Source organism: Thamnophis sirtalis, unplaced genomic scaffold (assembly GCF_051295495.1).
Source record: "Thamnophis sirtalis isolate CommonGarterSnake01/CBP01778 unplaced genomic scaffold, rThaSir2_p1.2 scaffold_15, whole genome shotgun sequence".
Lineage (NCBI taxonomy): Eukaryota > Metazoa > Chordata > Lepidosauria > Squamata > Natricidae > Thamnophis > Thamnophis sirtalis.
The window spans coordinates 9870664-9889232 of NW_028261395.1; the positions used below are offsets into that span (position 1 = coordinate 9870664).

The following is an 18569-nucleotide window of genomic DNA, read 5'->3' on the forward strand; positions in this document are numbered from 1 at the left end:
CTATTCTCTTCTATTCTCTATTCTATTCTTCTCTACTCTATCTACTCTATTCTATTCTACACTCTACTCTACTCTACTCTACTCTACTCTACTCTACTCTACTCTACTCTACTCTACTCTACTCTACTCTTCTCTATTCTCTATTCTCTATTCTCTATTCTCTATTCTCTATTCTCTATTCTCTATTCTCTATTCTACTCTATTCTACTCTATTCTACTCTATTCTACTCTATTCTATTCCACTCTACTCTCTACTCTCTACTCTCTACTCTCTACTCTCTACTCTCTATTCTCTTCTATTCTCTTCTATTCTCTTCTATTCTCTTCTATTCTCTTCTATTCTCTTCTATTCTCTATTCTATTCTGCTCTACTCTATCTACTCTATTCTATTCTACACTCTACTCTACTCTACTCTACTCTACTCTACTCTACTCTACTCTACTCTACTCTATTCTCTATTCTCTATTCTCTATTCTCTATTCTCTATTCTCTATTCTCTATTCTCTATTCTCTATTCTCTATTCTCTATTCTCTATTCTACTCTATTCTACTCTTCTACTCTATTCTATTCCACTCCACTCCAGGCCACCCCACCTCACCTCACCCCATCCTATCCCAGTCTAAAACAAAACAAAATTACAAATCTTCTTCCGAATTACATGCAGCAAGCAAGCAACTGGGCATTTTGTTCCCTACCTATGAATGGCCTGTAAAGGCTTCAAAAGAAACTTGCCAGCTTTGGAGAAGAACATGGGGCCTTTCGGGACTTCCAGTTAATGGGCGTCTGCAAGTACTCACCCACTGTATTCTCCTGCAAAGACTGCGTATTCGTGTGGCGGCAAAAGGACAGCACGAGCAGCAGGAGCATCGCTTGCTGGCAAAGGCATCTAAAGCGAGAAGTCCCAGCAGGACCCATTGAAGAAGGCAAGGTGGCTCTACTTCTCATAATCCCACCAGGTGCCTTCAGGCTCTGGTGTTTTGAAGCAAAGTGTAGATGCAGAGAGAGAAAGTCTTGTGGGTACTGGGGAGGGGGGATTATCAGAGGAAGAGGCCAAGATGATAATAGCTTCCACCGCAGCCTTGACCTGCCCACATCAGCAAGGGGGGGTATTTTCATTCATTTTGTTTGCAAAGCCATCCTCCAATTGTTTGCTTGCAATGTGCCCTGCCGTGACCCATCTGCTATCTTATCCAGAAGGACAACTAAGGAAGAGACACACAGACATCCTGTGGAGATGGGGGAAGATGGTGGCCCTTATTTATTTCCCCCACCCCCGCTTTTATGAATAAGAAAAGCAGCTCTGAAGTTGAAGAACAGCGGAGAATGAGATTTCCCTCCTGGTTTTGCTAAAATGTAGGCAAGCAGATTGGAATGGAGGGAATGCCACGGAGCCTTCCCCAAATCTGGTGTTTCTGCAAATGTGTGAAACTACAGCTGCCAATCTGCTCACCAGCTGCCTATAATCAGGCACATCAGTTGATCATCCAGTAATCCACCCAAGCAAAATGAATAAACGAAAGGCATTTTCCACCCATATAAAGGTAATCTGTTTCAGGTGCGTCTGTGTAGAACTGTGATGGCAAATCTATGGCACACATGCTAGAGGTGGCACACAGTGCCCTCTCTGCGAGCATGCAAACTGTCGCCCCAGTTCAGCTCCGCTGTGCACGCACGGGCACCTCCTGCCCACCAACTGGTCTTTGGGTCTCCTCTGCGCATCTTTGTCAGCAAAGATGAGTGTCAGATCCTCTCCATTAGATAATTAGGAAAGAAGACCACGAGACTCCATGAGTAGAAATCAAGTGTACTTTTACTAATTATAAATGATTAAAGGCATAGCGAAGCGAAGTCTGATTATTTAGGCGCGAAAGCGATTGATATATAGAATAGCCCATTCCCCACCCCTTGGCATCACAGTTACAGTCCAATCATAATTCTCCCAAGTGTCAGGTGTGAGATAACTTCAAAAGGCATCACGAAGATGGAATGTCGGTGCCGTTAGTCCTGGCGGGAACCTCCTCCGCATGCGTAGTCCGACAGGCAGCTGAGCTCCAGAACCTTCCTCCAGCACAATTAGTAACCCCTCCCAAATACCATGCCGTCCCTCCCCGTTTCATGGCAGCCCGAAGCAACAGCAAAGCAGAGGCTGACATCGAGTTTTGTGTATTTAGGTTTTGTTTGTTTAATACTTCCAGGCATGTGCCAAGGTGGCGCAGTGGTTAAAAGCAGCACTGCAGGCTACTGCTAGATCAGCAGGTCAGCGGTTCAAATCTCACCGGCTCAAGGTTGACTCAGCCTTCCATCCTTCCGAGGTGGGTAAAATGAGGACCCAGATTGTTGGGGGCAATATGCTGACTCTCTGTAAACCGCTTAGAGAGGCCTGAAAGGCCTATGAAGCGGTATATAAGTCTACTGCTATTGCTATTGCTATTGCTATTGCTATGTGGGTTAGTACTTGAAATCCTTTTCCTTAAATCAGAAATGGCATTAAATATCAAACACTATTGAGAATAATAGATTTCAGGGGAGACTGGATTTTCTGAAATGTAGTTGTCTGAGATTGTCAGGCAAATTCTAGGGTTGGGTACGTGCGGGGGCCACGTGCATGCATGGGAGGGGGCAAGCCGCATGGGGGGGGGACACACGTGCATTGCATTTTGTGGGTGCACATGCTTTGGGCACTTGGTCCAGGAAAGGTTAGCCGTCATTGGGGTGGAACTTTTGTGCAAGGAATTCAAGGAACCGCAATCAGCAATTTTAGGCTGGAGCACAGAGAACTCAGGCTTTCGAAGGTTGTTTTTTCCTGCCCCAGTTTGTCCTTGCTCCTTTGTGATGATGGATTGACATTATCCGTAGCCGGCGATTTTGCATGCTGTTGCAAATCCCGTAAACATCGATCATCTGTCAAACAGAAAGGTTGCTGATTTCCTTGAGCCTGCTGGACCAAGTAATACTTCTATTGCAAGGGATGTTATTCGAGAATTTCAGCCCCTCTTTCTTGCCTATCGAAGAAACATTCACAGTTCGTGCAAATATATATATATTTCAATGGAGCACAGGTTCGATTCCCAAACTTGGGTATGGCTAGCTGATGAGAGCTAAATAGCTTGAAATAGATCTATACTAGTCTCCCTTTATTTATTTATCAGCATAAATATAACAAATGTAACAAAAAGGCAACAGTAAAAAATATTGGGTTTCTGTCTGGATGGTCTCTTGTGACGAGCCTAATGACAGAGAGTGGAAGTGTGACCTTCCTCCCATACTTGGGCATACCAGGGGTTGTGACTTTAAGTGTGTGTGTGTATATATATATATATATATATATATATATATATATATATATATATATATATGTGTGTGTGTGTGTGTGTGTGTGTGTGTGTGTGTGTGTGTGTGTGTGTGTGTGTGTGTGTTTATTTATATATATACACACATACATATACATATACATATACATATACATATACATATACATATACATATACATATACATATACATATACATATATATATATACATACATATACATATACATATACATACACATACACATACACATACATACATACATACATACATACATACATACATACATACATACATACATACATACATATATATATATATATATATATATATATATATATATATATATATGATTTTTACAACCCCCGGTATGCCCAAATATGGGAGGAAGATCACTACTTCCATTCTCTGTCCTTCGGCTCGTCAAAAGAGACCATCCAGGCAGAAACCCAATATTTTGTTGTATTTGTGCTGATAAATAAATAAAGGGAGACTAGTAGATCTATTTCAAGCTATCTAGCTCTCATCAGCTATTTATATATATATATAGTGTCACAACCCCTGGTAAGCCCCAATTATGGGAGGAAGCTAACTGCTTCCATCATCTGTCAATCACAGGAGTCCATCACGACAGAAAACCAATATTTTTACTGTTGCCTTTGTTATATTTGTGTTTTTATTTGTGCTGATAAATAAATAAAGGGAGACTACTATAGATGTATTTCAAGCTATTTAGCTCTCATCAGCTAGCCATACCCTCATCAGCTAGCCATACCAGGTTCGAATCCCAGTGAGGGTATGGCTAGCTGATGAGAGCTAAATAGCTTGAAATAGATCTATATTAGTCTCCCTTTATTTATTTATCAGCACAAATAAACACACACACACACACACACACACACACACACACACACACACACACATATATATATATATATATATATATATATATATATATATATATATAAAACCACCCAACACTACATTGAATGCCAAAATACAGGATTGTAAGCAAGAGAAAGAGAATACAGAAATATGTATTTTGTACATTCAGCAGGCCACAAAAATAAGCCTCTGATGGTATTAGGGAGGGGAACCAGATGAATCTCCTGTGTTAGGCCTTGGAAAACGAGCAAAAACTAGTTATCCTAATGGTATTTTTTAACTTTTCCAATCTGTCACCAAAGGATCTAAGACAACTAGCCAAGGCTTACTTCCCATGGTCAATCACCGCAAGACAATTCACCATGGGATAATTCAACACTGCATTAATTGTTTCATTCAAATGCTTTTATTATTGCTGACCGCATTTTCATCAAAATTTAAATTTATTTTATTCTTATTCTTATTGGCCATGGTTGCACTGAAATTACTTCCACTTTCGTATTTGTTGAATTGTCCCGTGGCAATTTGTTCCATGGTGAGTTCGTCATGGTGAGTTAGAATATAGAATAACAGAGTTGGAAGGGACCTTGGAGGTCTTCTAGTTCCTGCTTAGGCAGGAAACCCTACACCACTTCAGACAAATGGTTATCCAACATCTTTTAAAAAACTTCCAGTGTTGGAGCATTTACAACTTCTGGAGACAAGCCATTTCACTGGTTAATTGTTCTCACTGTCATGAACTTTCTCCTTAGTTCTAAGTTGCTTCTCTCCTTGATTAGTTGTCCTGCCTTCAGGTGCTTTGGAGAATAGTTTGACTCTCTCTTCTTTGGGGCAACCCCTGAGACATTGGAACACTGCTATCATGTCTCCCTTGGTCCTTCTTTTCATTAAACTAGACATACCCAGTTCCTGCAGCCATTCTTCATATGTTTTAGCCTCCAGTCCCCTAATCATCTTTGTTGCTCTTCTCTACGTTTTTTCTAGAGTCTCAGCATCTTTTTTACGGTTCCACCACAAATGCGCGCACAACAAAAGCGCGCCTGACTAAAGCGCGGTGACTAAAGCACGGTGACAAAACCGCGTGACGAATGAGCAACGAATTAGCCCTAAAGCGCGCTGACAAAAGCGCGCCAACAGAAGCGCGCTGTAACGTAACCTTAACCCTAACCCTAACCCTAACCCTAACCCTAACCCTAACCCTAAACCTAACCCTAAACCTAACCCTAAACCTAACCCTAACCCTAACCCTAAACCCAACCCTAACCCTAACCCTAACCCTAACCCTAAACCTAACCCTAAACTTAACCCTAAACCTAACCCTAAACCTAACCCTAAACCTTACCTTAACTTAAATTGCGCTTCTATCGGTGCGCTGTTGTCGGCGTGCTTTTAACATCGCGGTTTTAGCCCCGCGGTTTTGTCGGCGTGCTTATGACGTTCGAGCTTTTGCCGGGTCACGCTTTTTTACATGTTGGCCATGGTTAGTTGGCCATGGTTAGTTGGCTGTTTCATACTTATGGCCTTTGTGGCATCCTGTGGTAAGGCAATCAAAATCCAGATGCTTAGCATCTGACTCATATTTATGACCGTTGCTGTGTCATGTGACACAGACAAAGTCAATGGGCGAGTCAGATTCATTTAACAACCGTGTTACTAATGTAACAACTGCAGTGTGAGTCACTTAACAACTGTGGTAAGAAAGGTTGCAAAATGGGCCAAAATTCACTTAACAAATCTCTCGCTTAACAACATAAATCTTTTGGCCCAAATTGGGGCCATAAGCCAAAGACTGCCTTGAATAACTTTCAGGAACGGGGGGAGAGAAGCAGTGTTATTTTGAAGCTGTTGTGAAGCCATCAAGAACTAGCTTTCCGTGGCAAGGCCCTCGTGCTGTTTACTTCAAGGCTGAACACTGCAGATAAGACATGCTTCCAAAATTGATTGCTAAGGGTCAAAGAACTAGGGGTGGGTGGGGGGTGGGGGGAAATCACATTAAAGAAAGAAAGAAAAAACAAGTGAGACTACAACTCTATGAGCTCACATTCCACCATGACAAAAGTTAAAAACAGCAAGAAAAAAAGAATGTTGGCTTTAACAGAAGCATTACTGGAACTGAAGACCAAGATAGACAATGGAAAAATAATCTAAGGCAAAGTGCTGAAGCAGCAGTATACCAAAAAAAAAAAGAAAGAAAGAAACAAATAAGCATTTTTTAAAAATAGAGAAATAAATGAGTTGTGGAAGTAGGAAATGAAATCCATATCTCCAAATCCCTCTCTTTAAATCCCTCACTTCTACATTTAAATCTCTAAAACCCGCTCTTTTACTTTTTACATTTACGCGCCAACATTGTACTTTGCATTGGGATTATATACCCACATCATATTTTTAATTGCTTGTTGCTAATATTAGTGCAGGAATCCTCAGCTGCTCTTTGGCAAATGGTAGTAGGGAAACTGGGAAAGCCAATGCCACCTGGCTACCACCCGGGGGAGGGCCTTCTCTGTAGCAGCTCCGGCCCTTTGGAAAGAACTCCCTGCGGAGATTCGGAACCTCACCTCTCTCCAGGCTTCCGGAAAGCCGTCAAAACCTGGCTGTGCCGGCAGGCCTGGGGTTGATGAGTTCCCCTCCCCTCTCGACTGGTATGGCTGTATGATTTTCGTGTATTTTAATTATGTGTACTGTTGTTTATGTTCCCTTTCCCCTTTGAGTTGTTCGCTGCCCTGAGTCCCTCCTGGAGAAGGGCGGCATACAAATAAACCAAATACAAATAGAAATAGTAACAGAGAAAAGGAGAGTGGTACCCAGGAGACAATGATGTAGAATCCATCATGGGCAAGAATTTAGTAAAAACAGACAGCTGAAATGGTAATTGTGTTTGCCTGTTAAATTATTTATTTCGTCAAAGTATTTAAAATAAGAAATAATCTGGGGAAGAGGCAAGAGAATAGTTCAGAAAAAGGATTGTACAGAAGGGGAAGTAAGCTGCTTTTAACGACAATGAGTTTGAATAGGATGTAGAAAAGAGCAAAAAGTATCGGATAAAAGGAATTGTCAGAAAGAACACAAAGTTTTTTTGGCTGAGGATCTGTGAGTGTCAGTCCAGAACTGCATTCCAATTATGGGCACAACTGGGAAAGAAATAATAATTTTGATTGATTTTGCATAGAAATACCTTCTCCTTCTGTTACATTAAAAAGAGATTTTGGAGTCTCCTTCTTGCATATCTCCTTCCTAACATGTTGGATTGTTTTCTTTTTTTTTCCTATATAATTTTTTAAAAAGGTTTTTAATCAAGAAGATAAAAACGAGCACAAGCTAATATAAAATAAGGAAGAAAAAAAAGAAAAAGAAAGACATCAAACAAAAGGCAAAAAGTGTGGGGGGAAAAGAAAAGGTGAAGAAAAATAGAAAAACAAAGTATAAAGAAGTAGTTTTCATTATTTTTCGCAACAGTTATATGTAAAATGTATTTTATCTCTGTCTCTAAAGTTACATCATAGTACTTTTCTTTCTATAATCTATCCTATGTAATTATCAATCCATAGATTACAAATTCATTTTTACCCCAAAAGCCCAAAAGGAGATTTCCAGTCACCAATAAATATAGAAAATATATCTTCCTCTATTCAAAGAAGCTTATGAATCTTCTTCTCCGGTAATATTGTATTGCAAACTAGGCAGTAGTGGGTTTCAAAAATTGTTCAAACCTACTCTGTGGGTGTGGCCTCCTTTGTGGGAGTGGCTTGCCGCCCATGTGACCGGATGGGAGTGGCTTCCGCCCATGTGACCGGATATGAAGATGCCGACGACACTTGTCAGAACACCTTAAATTACCTCATACACAGCACTGGCATGCATAAGAATATGATGTCAACTTGTTTTTTAAAAGGCATCTTTGGTTTGCGTTAAAAGAACTTCAACACGCGCAATGTTCTGATTGCACCACAAATGCAGTAGTCATCCTTACCTTTCACAGAGGCACTGAGTTTTATCAATATGAGTATGATAGTGTAGAATAATCATATCCAAGGACCAGTGGTGGGTTTCAAAACTTTTTGGAACCTCTTCTGTAGGTGTGGCCTGCTTTCCGGGTCCACTGGTGGAACCTCTTCTAACCGGTTCGGTAGATTTGACGAACTGGTTCTACCGAATAGGTGCGAACTGGTAGGAACCCACCTCTGAAACTAGGGCATACAAAAACCTTTGCTAGATCAATTATCGAATACAGCTCATCTGTCTGGAACTGCACTGCATATCAGACATTAATCAAGCAAGTCTAGAGATATTTCACATGAAGAGTTCTCCGCTCCTCTGCTCACAATAGAATACCTTATGCCACCAGGCTTGAAATTTTGGGCTTAACCTTAGACGACTTAGAACTACGCCACCTGAGCATAGTACACAAAATTATCTGCTACAATGTCCTACCTGACAACGACTACTTCAGCTTCAACCGCAACAATACATGAGATACAAACTTAAGATAAACCGCTCCAAACTTGATTGCAGAAAATACAACTTCAGCAACAGAGTGGTCAGTGCCTGGAATTCACTGCCTGACTCTATGGTTTCATCCCCCAACCCCCATAACTTTAACTTTAGACAGTCTACTGTTGACCTCACCACATTCCTAAGAGGTCTGTAAGGGGGCGTGCATAAGCGCACCAGTGTGCCTACCGTTTCTGTCTTATTGTCCCCACTTATTCGTATCCATTTCCTGTCATTCATAATCACGCTCATACTTATATCTGTTATCTTATATATGCTTGACAAAATAAATAAATTAAATTAAAAAACTAAGTCAATTTATCCATGTCAATAAAATCTATCAACTTCACCAGTGGTGGGTTTCAAATTTTTTTAGAACCTATTCTGTAGGTGTGGCCTGTTTTGTGGGAGTGGCTTGGCAGTCATGTGACCGGCTGGGAATGGCCAACTTGATGTCATTCACCAGGAGATGTCATGGATTGGGTAAAATGTGGTGAAGCTCACTTAACAATGCTGTTGCTTAGCAACCAAAATTTTGTCATAAGTCAAGGACTATCTCTACCTTCCTCTGGTTATAACCATATAACCAGTTTATTTTTTTAAAAAAAATATTACACAGTTTTTTTAAAAGAAAAAAGAAAAAACTTTGACAGTTTTCTTCCATACAACAATTCCATATCGGTATATACATCCATTATATGTGCATCCCTTCCCCCCCCAATATGTCATTGTCTATACATGTAATTCCAGTGTTTTTATACATACAAATATGTTCATTTCTTGAGTTACAGTGATTTATTGTATGTTGTTTTCATTTATGCATATTTATTACTAATTTCTAACCCCTATATCTTCTTCGTTTAATCTTTCCTTAAGCTTTTCACCTATCCTCTAACCATTTATACCATTCATTCCATACCATATAATAATCTATTTATGTTTGATCTCTTTTGTGAGCCTATACAGTACATCTCTGCACACTTTAAGACTTTCCTTATCACTTCTTCCTCTGATGGAATGATATTATTCTTCCACTTTTGTGCATACATAATTCTAGCTGCCATTGTAGTATGTAAAATTAGATATTTTGTTTTTTATCATACTGGAAGTAACTATGACTTTAATTTTTCTCATCCCATATAAACGCATGCCATCCTAGTTGTAAATCATGACCTTCTAATATAAAAATCCTTTCAGTTTTTTAGCTCTAGCCAATCTTTTTTTGTTGTTGTTGTTGTAAATGTGTTTTATTTTCCATTTCATTTTCGTACAGTCACATATATACTGTGCATAACCGGGGCCATATAACATTAAACAATAAACACAGCCATTCCTCTTGTCGACAATACCCCCCAAAATAGAAACGCAATGTACCTCTTCGACCCTCCATACACCCTTTCTTTCGCCCCCCTCCAACTTCCCTTCTTCCCTCCATCATTCCCCTCTACCCTACTTCCCCTCCCCCTCTACCACTCCTCTCTCCCGGTACACTCCCTCCCTTCCTTCTCCCCCTCCCTCCAGTCCTCTCTCCCACCCTCGCTACCCCTCTTTCTTCTATCCCTCTAGTCCTCCCTTCGCTGTATTTCTACAATCTATTAATATATTCAGCTTGTCCAATTTTTACAGTGGAATTAAAGAGCAACAGTATACAAGTGCCGTCGCGTTACTTTAAAATCTAGCACATACTATATATCCCCCCCTCCCCCCCTCACCCCTAACACCCCCCCTCCCTTCCCCCCCCTCCGACTTCCCAGAGCCCGTAAACGGTATAGATTTTTAACAAACACAGTCTAAAATATATTGAGACAAAGGGAATAAAAAAAGAAGAAGTTAATAACATCTCTGCATTGAACTCAGCTTCTTCCTGTTGCACAAACTTTGAGCAGTTTAGATTATTCCTAATCTTAAACATAGGCTATCTGTAATTTCTTAGTCCCATATTTGTTTTGTATATAGTCAATCCATTTTTTCCAGTCTCGTTTATATCTCTCATTTGAATGGTCTTTAAGATATGCCGATATTTTCTAGCCAATCTTTAATCCATGTAAGTACTGTTGCCTGGTAGTATGTCTCCCAATCTGGGAGCCCAAAGCCTCCTCTTTCTCTGCTATCCTGTAATAATTTTAGTTTAATCCGTGCTTCCCCCCACCCCCAAGCCAAATGTATTTCATGATTAATTTATTTAAGTCTTTGAAAAAGTCTTTCCCTAAATTTATTGGTACTACTTGGAAAAGGAACAATATTCTTGGTAGAAGGAAGGTTCATTTTAATGGAGGCCATCCTTCCAATAAGGGACAATTGTAATTTTTTTCATGTTTCCAAATTCTTTTTTATCTGCTGCATTAATTTATTATAATTGTCTTCTTTGACTGAAGAACATCTAGCCGATAACCAAATTCCCAGGTATTTTACTTTTTTAGTCACTTGTACGCCCATTCTTTCTTCCAATTCTCTTTCCTGTTTTTAGTAAGATTTTTTGTTATTGCCTTTGTTTTATTTTTATTGATTTTAAGTCCTGCTATACTCCCATATTCTTCTATTTGCTGAACCAGGTCAGGTCCTGTCTCTAACAGTTGTTCCAAGATAAACACTAAGCCGTCCCCAAACCCCTGGACCAGTGGTGGGTTTCAAAAAATTTTCGAACCTACTCTGTGGGTGTGGCCTCCTTTGTGGGAGTGGCTTGCCACCCATGTGAGCTGGTGGGAGTGGCTTGCCGGCCATGTGACCTGGTGGGAGTGGCTTGCCGGCCATGTGTTTTCTTTCTTTCTTTCTTTCTTTCTTTCTTTCTTTCTTTCTTTCTTTCTTTCTTTCTTTCTTTCTTTCTTTCTTTCTCTCTCTCTCTCTCTCTCTTTCCTTCCTTTTGTCTCTCTGTCCCTTTTTCCTTTTTTTCCTTCCATCTCTCTCTCACTTTTTCTTTCTTTTTTCTTTTTTTATTTCTTTCTTTCTTCCTTTCTTTCTCTTTCTCTTTCTCTCTCTGTGTAAGTCTGTGTGTGTGTCAGTGGTGGGTTTCAAAAAATTTTGGAACCTCTTCTGTAGGTGTGGCCTGCTTTCCGGGTCCACTGGTGGAACCTCTTCTAACCGGTTCGGTAGATTTGACGAACCGGTTCTACCAAATAGGTGCGAACTGGTAGGAACCCACCTCTGCCCTGGACTTTGTATTCTTATTTTCTTATTTTCAGGCCCTTTATATCCTGGACGCCTCTGATTTTTATTAATAATACTTCTAACATTAAGATGAATAATAAAGGTGATAATGGACAATCTTGCCTCACCCCCTTTGCAATATTAAATTTTTCAATGGTATCGCCATTTATTATTACTTCAGCTGTTTGGGTTGTGCATAATTTTTCCTCCATCATTCACGAAATTCTCCCCAAAGTTAATCATCTCCAACTGTAAAATAATAAACCTTCAATTTAAATTATTGAAAGCCTTTTGGGCATCCAAGAAAATTAATGCAGCTTGCTTTCCTGGGTGGGCTTCATAATATTCTAATGAGTTTTTAATAGTTCTCGCGTTATACTTTATTTGTCTTCTTGGTAGAAATTGTATTGTATTGTATTGTATTTGGTTTATTTGTATGCCGCCCTTCTCCAGGAGGGACTCAGGGTGGCGAACAACTCAGGGGGGAAAGGGAACATAAACAACAGTATACATAATTAAAATACACGAAAATCACACAGCCATACCAGTCGAGAGGGGAGGGGAACTCATCAACCCCAGGCCTGCCGGCACAGCCAGGTTTTGACGGCTTTCCGGAAGGCCTGGAGAGAGGTGAGGGTCCGGATCTCCACGGGGAGTTCATTCCAAAGGGCCGGAGCTGCAACAGAGAAGGCCCTCCCCCGGGTAGTAGCCAGATGGCATTGGCTGGTGGACGGAACCCGGAGGAGGCTGACCCTGTGAGATCTGACGGGTCTTTGGGAGGTAATTGACAGCAGGCGGTCTCTCAAGTACTCAAGTGAGATGGGTCTGTAATTTTTAATATGTTGTGGGTTTGTATCTTTTTTTGGGGTAAGTGTGATAAGTACTTCTCTCCACGAATTTGGTATTTTCGCTTCTGCAAGTGCCTTATTAAATACTACCATTAACATATCTAATGGTTCCTGTGCCACTTTATATAACTCCACAGGAAGTCCGTCTGGTAATGGTGTTTTGTTATTCTTTTACTTCCTCCTTGCTTCCACCAGTTCCATTATAGTTATTTGAAAAATGAACATAGGTTTTGAAAAAAATGTTGGGTTTTGTTCTTTTTTTCTCCTCTTCTATGATGTGTTACGCCCTCCTCGTCTTGCAATTGGGATATTATTCTTTTCTCTTTTTCTATTGTTAATTTATATGCCAGTCAACATCCCAGCTTGTTTGCCTGCTCACATTTTTTTTTCCATTTTTACTTTTTGTGCCATTTTATCTTGTATAGTCAAATTCAATTTATGTTTTATTAAGTCTTTATTTATTTATTTATTTATTTATTTATTTATTTATTTATTTATTTATTTATTTATTTATTTATTTATTTGTCTTGTATGCCGCCCACTCCCGGAGGACTCCGGGCGGCTCACAAAAGACAAGGGAAAAGGGGGAACGAGACAAAGACAACATATTAAAAACAAAACCAACATTCACAATTTCTGTGGAGGTAGATGCTTCTCAGCTCCCCCCAGCCTGCTGGAACAGCCAGGACTTGGTGGCTTTGCGGAAGGCCAGGAGGGTAGTAAGGATCCGGATCTCAACAGGGAGCTCGTTCCAGAGGGCTGGAGCTGCAACAGAGAAGGCTCTCCCCCGGGGAGTCGCCAGCCGACATTGGCTGGCAGATGGAATCCGGAGGAGACCCAACCTGTGCGATCTAATTGGTCTGAGAGAGGTAATCGGCAGGAGGCGGTCTCTCAGGTACCCAGGTCCGATGCCATGTAGGGCTTTATAGGTAGCGACCAGCACCTTGAAGCGGATTCGGAGACTAATAGGTAGCCAGTGCAGCTCGCGGAGGATAGGTGTAATGTGGGTGTACCTTGGTGCATCCACAATCGCTCGTGCGGCTGCATTCTGGACTAATTGGAGTCTTCGAACACTCTTCAAGGGCAGCCCCATGTAGAGTGCATTACAATAATCCAGTCTTGAGGTCACAAGGGTGTGAGTGACTGTCTGAAGGGCCTCCCGATCCAGGTAGGGTCGCAATTGATGCACCAGGCAAACCTGGGCAAAGGTCCCCCTGGTCACAGCCGACAGATGGTGTTCTAGAGTCAGCTGTGGGTCCAGGAGGACTCCCAAATTGCGAACCCTCTCTGAGGGGCGTATAATTTCGCCCCCCAGCCTGAGAGATGGAACAGTTGGACAATCTTTGGGAGGGAACATTATTAAGTTTTCTTTTTAAATTTCTTTTTACCGTATAAGCTATGGGGAGCCCTTGTATATATGCTTTTGTGGTGACCCGCAGATTTTGGAGTGAGATATTTTCTTTTGTATTTATCTTAAAAAATAATTCCATTTCCTTTTCAATCATTTGTGTACAGGGCGGGGCATAACCTTTTCCTAGGGGGTCACAGCAACACTTGTAATAACAACACAAATAATTCATACACCATTCGAAAGCCCATCAAAAACTGAGTTTATTGACACGATTTAATAGTCAGTATGACCACCATTAGCCCTTCAAACAGCATTCAAACGAGGTGGATAAGAACACAACAAATCTTCAAACAGTTCCGTTCGATTTTCCAGATTTTTCAACACAGTTTCCAAATTCATTCTCAAAGTTTCAACCGAATATCGACACCTCATTTTAAAGCCCATAAAAAACTGAATTGAATGAGCTATTAAATGTTAAATTTGTTTCGGTTGAAACTTTGAGAATGAATTTGGAAACTGTGTTGAAAAATCTGGAAAATCGAACGGAACTGTTTGAAGATTTGTTGTGTTCTTATCCACCTCGTTTGAATGCTGTTCGAAGGGCTAATGGTGGTCATACTGACTATTAAATCGTGTCAATAAACTCAGTTTTTGATGGGCTTTCGAATGGTGTATGAATTATTTGTGTTGTTATTACAAGTGTTGCTGTGACCCCCTAGGAAAAGGTTATGCCCCACCCTGTACATTCTTTTTCCTTCAGTATTTCTTGGTTCAGTTTAAGTTGCACATAATGGTTTGTGAAGTTCCAGGAAAAAGCAAGCGTTCAACTCACCGATACTTATTTTTTTATTTTCAATGCACTCTGCATTGAATGGGGAACCTTTGCATTCAATGCTCTCTTTGAATGCCACTCATGTCTGTGAAGATTTCACTGGAAAGTGGCACCAGTTTTAAAGACTTTGACCACATTAGGATTGGAGAGTGTAGCAAAAGAACGCTTTTAAGTCTTTGTGAGAAAACAGAATACCTCCAGAGTTTTGCTAGAGGCAAATTGAAGTCAACTGAAGGTCAACATCTTTCTTGCTTTAATAGATAATGCATTCTACATTCTCGCTTCCTCTCCTTTAAGTTTCAAGGATTTAACTTTGCTTCCTGAAAAAGGACAGAAACCAGAGAGAAGAAAGAAACAACAACAAAATATTCTTTATGTGGGTGTTATATTAACAATGGAGTCCTTAATAATAGCCTTCCAGAGGTTAATGAAAGCTTCTTTGCCAAATAGCCTTTGGGAATTTCTTTGCCCAGATGATTGTCCTTATTTATATATTGTAATATTGTTATTTATTATTTGATATTGTTATTAAAATTCTGTTTTTGTATATTTAGGACTAGCCGATAACTTGGTATTGCCCGGATATTTATTTATACAGGGGAAAATGTCCAGACCAAATGTAATTTCTAATGTTGGATTTTCCTCCTTACCAGAGGGGTTCCACCACAAATCCGCAAAGCCCTTATCCGCGGAGACATAAGCACGAAGACTAATTCGCGCCGTTCGAAGCGCTAAGGAAAAACACGACCGTACCGCGATGACATAATCGCGGAGGGCAAATCCGCGCATTCCCAAGCACTCAGTACCCTAAACCTAACCCTAAACCTAACCCTAAACCTAAACCTAACCCTAAACCTAACCCTAAACCTAACGCTAAACCTAACCCTAACCCTAACCCTAACCCTAACCCTAAACCTAACCCTAAACCTAACCCTAAACCTAACCTTAAACCTAACCCTAAACCTAACCCTAATCCTAACCCTAAAACAAACCCCTAAACCTAATCCTAACCCTTACCTTAATTGAAATCAGTTTTCTGCCGCGGCGCCGTTTTAAAGCGCCCTTCTGTTGCCACACTGTTGTCGCGGCGGTGATGATGCGCGGTGATGACGTCGCAGCTTTAGCGACACGATTTTATCACTGCTATTTCGACGAGCGCGGTTTTGTCATGCCACGTACCAGAGGAAGCTCCCTTGTGGAGTACTGTGAAGCTGTTACCATGACAACTCTACTGCGCTGTACAGTAGAAGTCATTTGAAGGCACAACAGACTGCATCTTAACAGAACACACACCCTGAGGGGTGTTAGGGGTGTCTTACCCCCACAGGGTTTTTTTCCAGAGAGTAAGTCATCTGTGTACCAAGTTTGGGTTGAAATTGCTTGAGGTGTTCCACAGTTATACTGAAACATCTCTCTCTCTCTCTCTCTCTCTCTCTCTCTCTCTCTCTCTCTCTCTCTCTCTCTCTCTCTCTCTCTCTCTCTCTCTCTCTCACACACACACACACACACACACACACACACACACACACACACGTAGTCCTCAACTTGTTTATTGACGGTTCAAAGTTACAACAGCACAGAAAAAATGTAATCTATGACCATTTCCCACACTTACCATTGTTATTGTTTTGTGTTGCCGCACGCATGTGTAGATGACGCACATGTAAGCGAAGCGTGCATGCACGCACACTCACATTTCCAGTGCTGGACAAACCGGTAGTAAATATAAGTGAATCCCACCTCTGACACTAATGAAAGAAATTAGAAGCAAGTTGTTTTTCTGGATCAACTCCCTTAAGTCATTACTAAAAGTAGAATGATAAAGGGTATAAAGAAAAACAAGGCAGCATCTGGACGTCCTACCTAATAATTCTTCAGAAGGGTCAACAGGCATGTGGATAGAATTCAGGACTGTATTTTCTTTCTTCAGACTTTCAAAAAGCTTTTCACAGTCCATTAGCAAACTTAGAAATCATGTGCTAAGAAGAGAGGCTGTCTTGCGAGTTCGTAAATTATTAAAAAGCAACATCCAGGTTCGGTGCTGAGTCTGAAATGGTAGTAAGAAGTCAAAAGAGTTTCAGAATATATTGTGCCAAATTGGATGCCTTCTATAAAAGATGCTAATACTACATAGGGCCGTGATGACAAACCTCTGGCCAACGTGCCACAGGTGCAGTGGTGGGTTTCAAAAATTGTTCGAACCCACTCTGTGGGTGTGGCCTCCTTTGTGGGAGTGGCTTGCCGCCCATGTGACCGGATGGGAGTCGCTTGCCGCCCATGTGACCGGATATGAAGATGCCGACGACACTTGTCAGAACCATCTTAAATTACCTCACACACAGCACTGACATGCATAAGAATATGAGGTAAACTAGTTTTTTAAAAGGCATCTTTGGTTTGCGTTAAAACAACTTCAACACACGCAATGTTGTGATTGCGCCACAAACGCAGTAGTCATCCTTACCTTTCCCAGAGGCACTGAGTTTTATAAATATGAGCATGATAGTGTAGAATAAACATATCCAAGGACCAGTGGTGGGTTTCAAAATTTTTTGGAACCTCTTCTGTAGGTGTGGCCTGCTTTCCGGGTCCACTGGTGGAACCTCTTCTAACCGGTTTGGTAGATTTGATGAACCGGTTCTACCGAATAGGTGCGAACTGGTAGGAACCCACCTCTGCATAGGTGGCACGCAGAGCCCTTTCTGAAGGCATTCCAGCCATTGCCCCAGCCCAGCTCCTCCATGCATGTGCACATGCCTCCTGCTGACCAGCTGGTCTTTGGTTCTCTGTTCTGCATGCTCAGGGGTGGGGCCTTCCCTGATCTTCGCAGATTCCCCCCAAGCGCGCCCTGTCTTTCTCCTCCATTTCTGCCACCCGGACCAACCTGGAAGCCAAAACAGGACACAGGGGGGCGCATACACAGGGGGGCACATGCATAGAGGTGCTCATATTGCATTTTGGGGATTGAGGCACGCATGCGTTCATTCGTGTGCGCATGTGCATGCTTTGGGAACCCAGCACCAAAAAGATTAACCATCACAGAGATAGGGGATAATTAGGTAAGGACTCTAAAACAAACCTGTCCATTCACATTGTACTTATCTAATTCTATAGCGCATCCATACCGTTAGTATGGTTCTCCTTATAGACCTCAAAATGTTTGTAGGCCTCAGAATGTTTACACAGAGCGGGAGGTGGGGGAGCTGAAAGATTAACAGCTGGAAAAACCAAACTCTATCCATGTCCCAAAGGTGCTTTTTCAAGAGGCAACTGGACTTTCTTTGTTTTTCCTTGAAGATGTTCTGCGTCTCCTCCAAAAAGTCTCTTCAGTTCTGACTCAGTCTGAACTGAAGAAGCTTCTTGGAAGAAGAAAGACTTGCCTACAACTCAAGAATGGACTTTGAAAGTTACAAACCTAGCCGAGATGGCTAAAATATCGGCATATCTTAAAGACCACTCAAATGAGAGATATAAACGAGACTGGAAAAAATGGATTGACTATACACAAAACAAATACGGGACTAAGAAATTCCAGATAGCCTATGCTTAAGATTAGGAATAATTTAAACTGCTCAAAGTTTGTGCAACAGGAAGAAGCTGAGTTCAACGCAGAGATGTTATTGACTTTCTTTTTTTTAAATTTCCTTTGTCTTAATATATTTTAGACTGTGTTTGTTAAAAATCTACACCGTGTACGGGCTCTGGGA

At 41.1% G+C, this 18569-nt stretch overlaps 1 protein-coding gene across 1 annotated transcript in view; it reads right to left on the reverse strand.

Annotated features, from left to right (window-relative positions):
- The window catches only part of OIT3 (oncoprotein induced transcript 3), a 77675-nt gene extending 76668 nt beyond the window's left edge, over positions 1-1007 (reverse strand). The window contains exon 1 of the mRNA XM_087702692.1: positions 800-1007. Within this exon, the coding sequence (XP_087558818.1) occupies positions 800-947 (148 nt within the window). The 5' untranslated portion in view covers positions 948-1007. The remainder of the gene's footprint in view (positions 1-799) is intronic.
- Positions 1008-18569: the final 17562 nt, after the last annotated feature.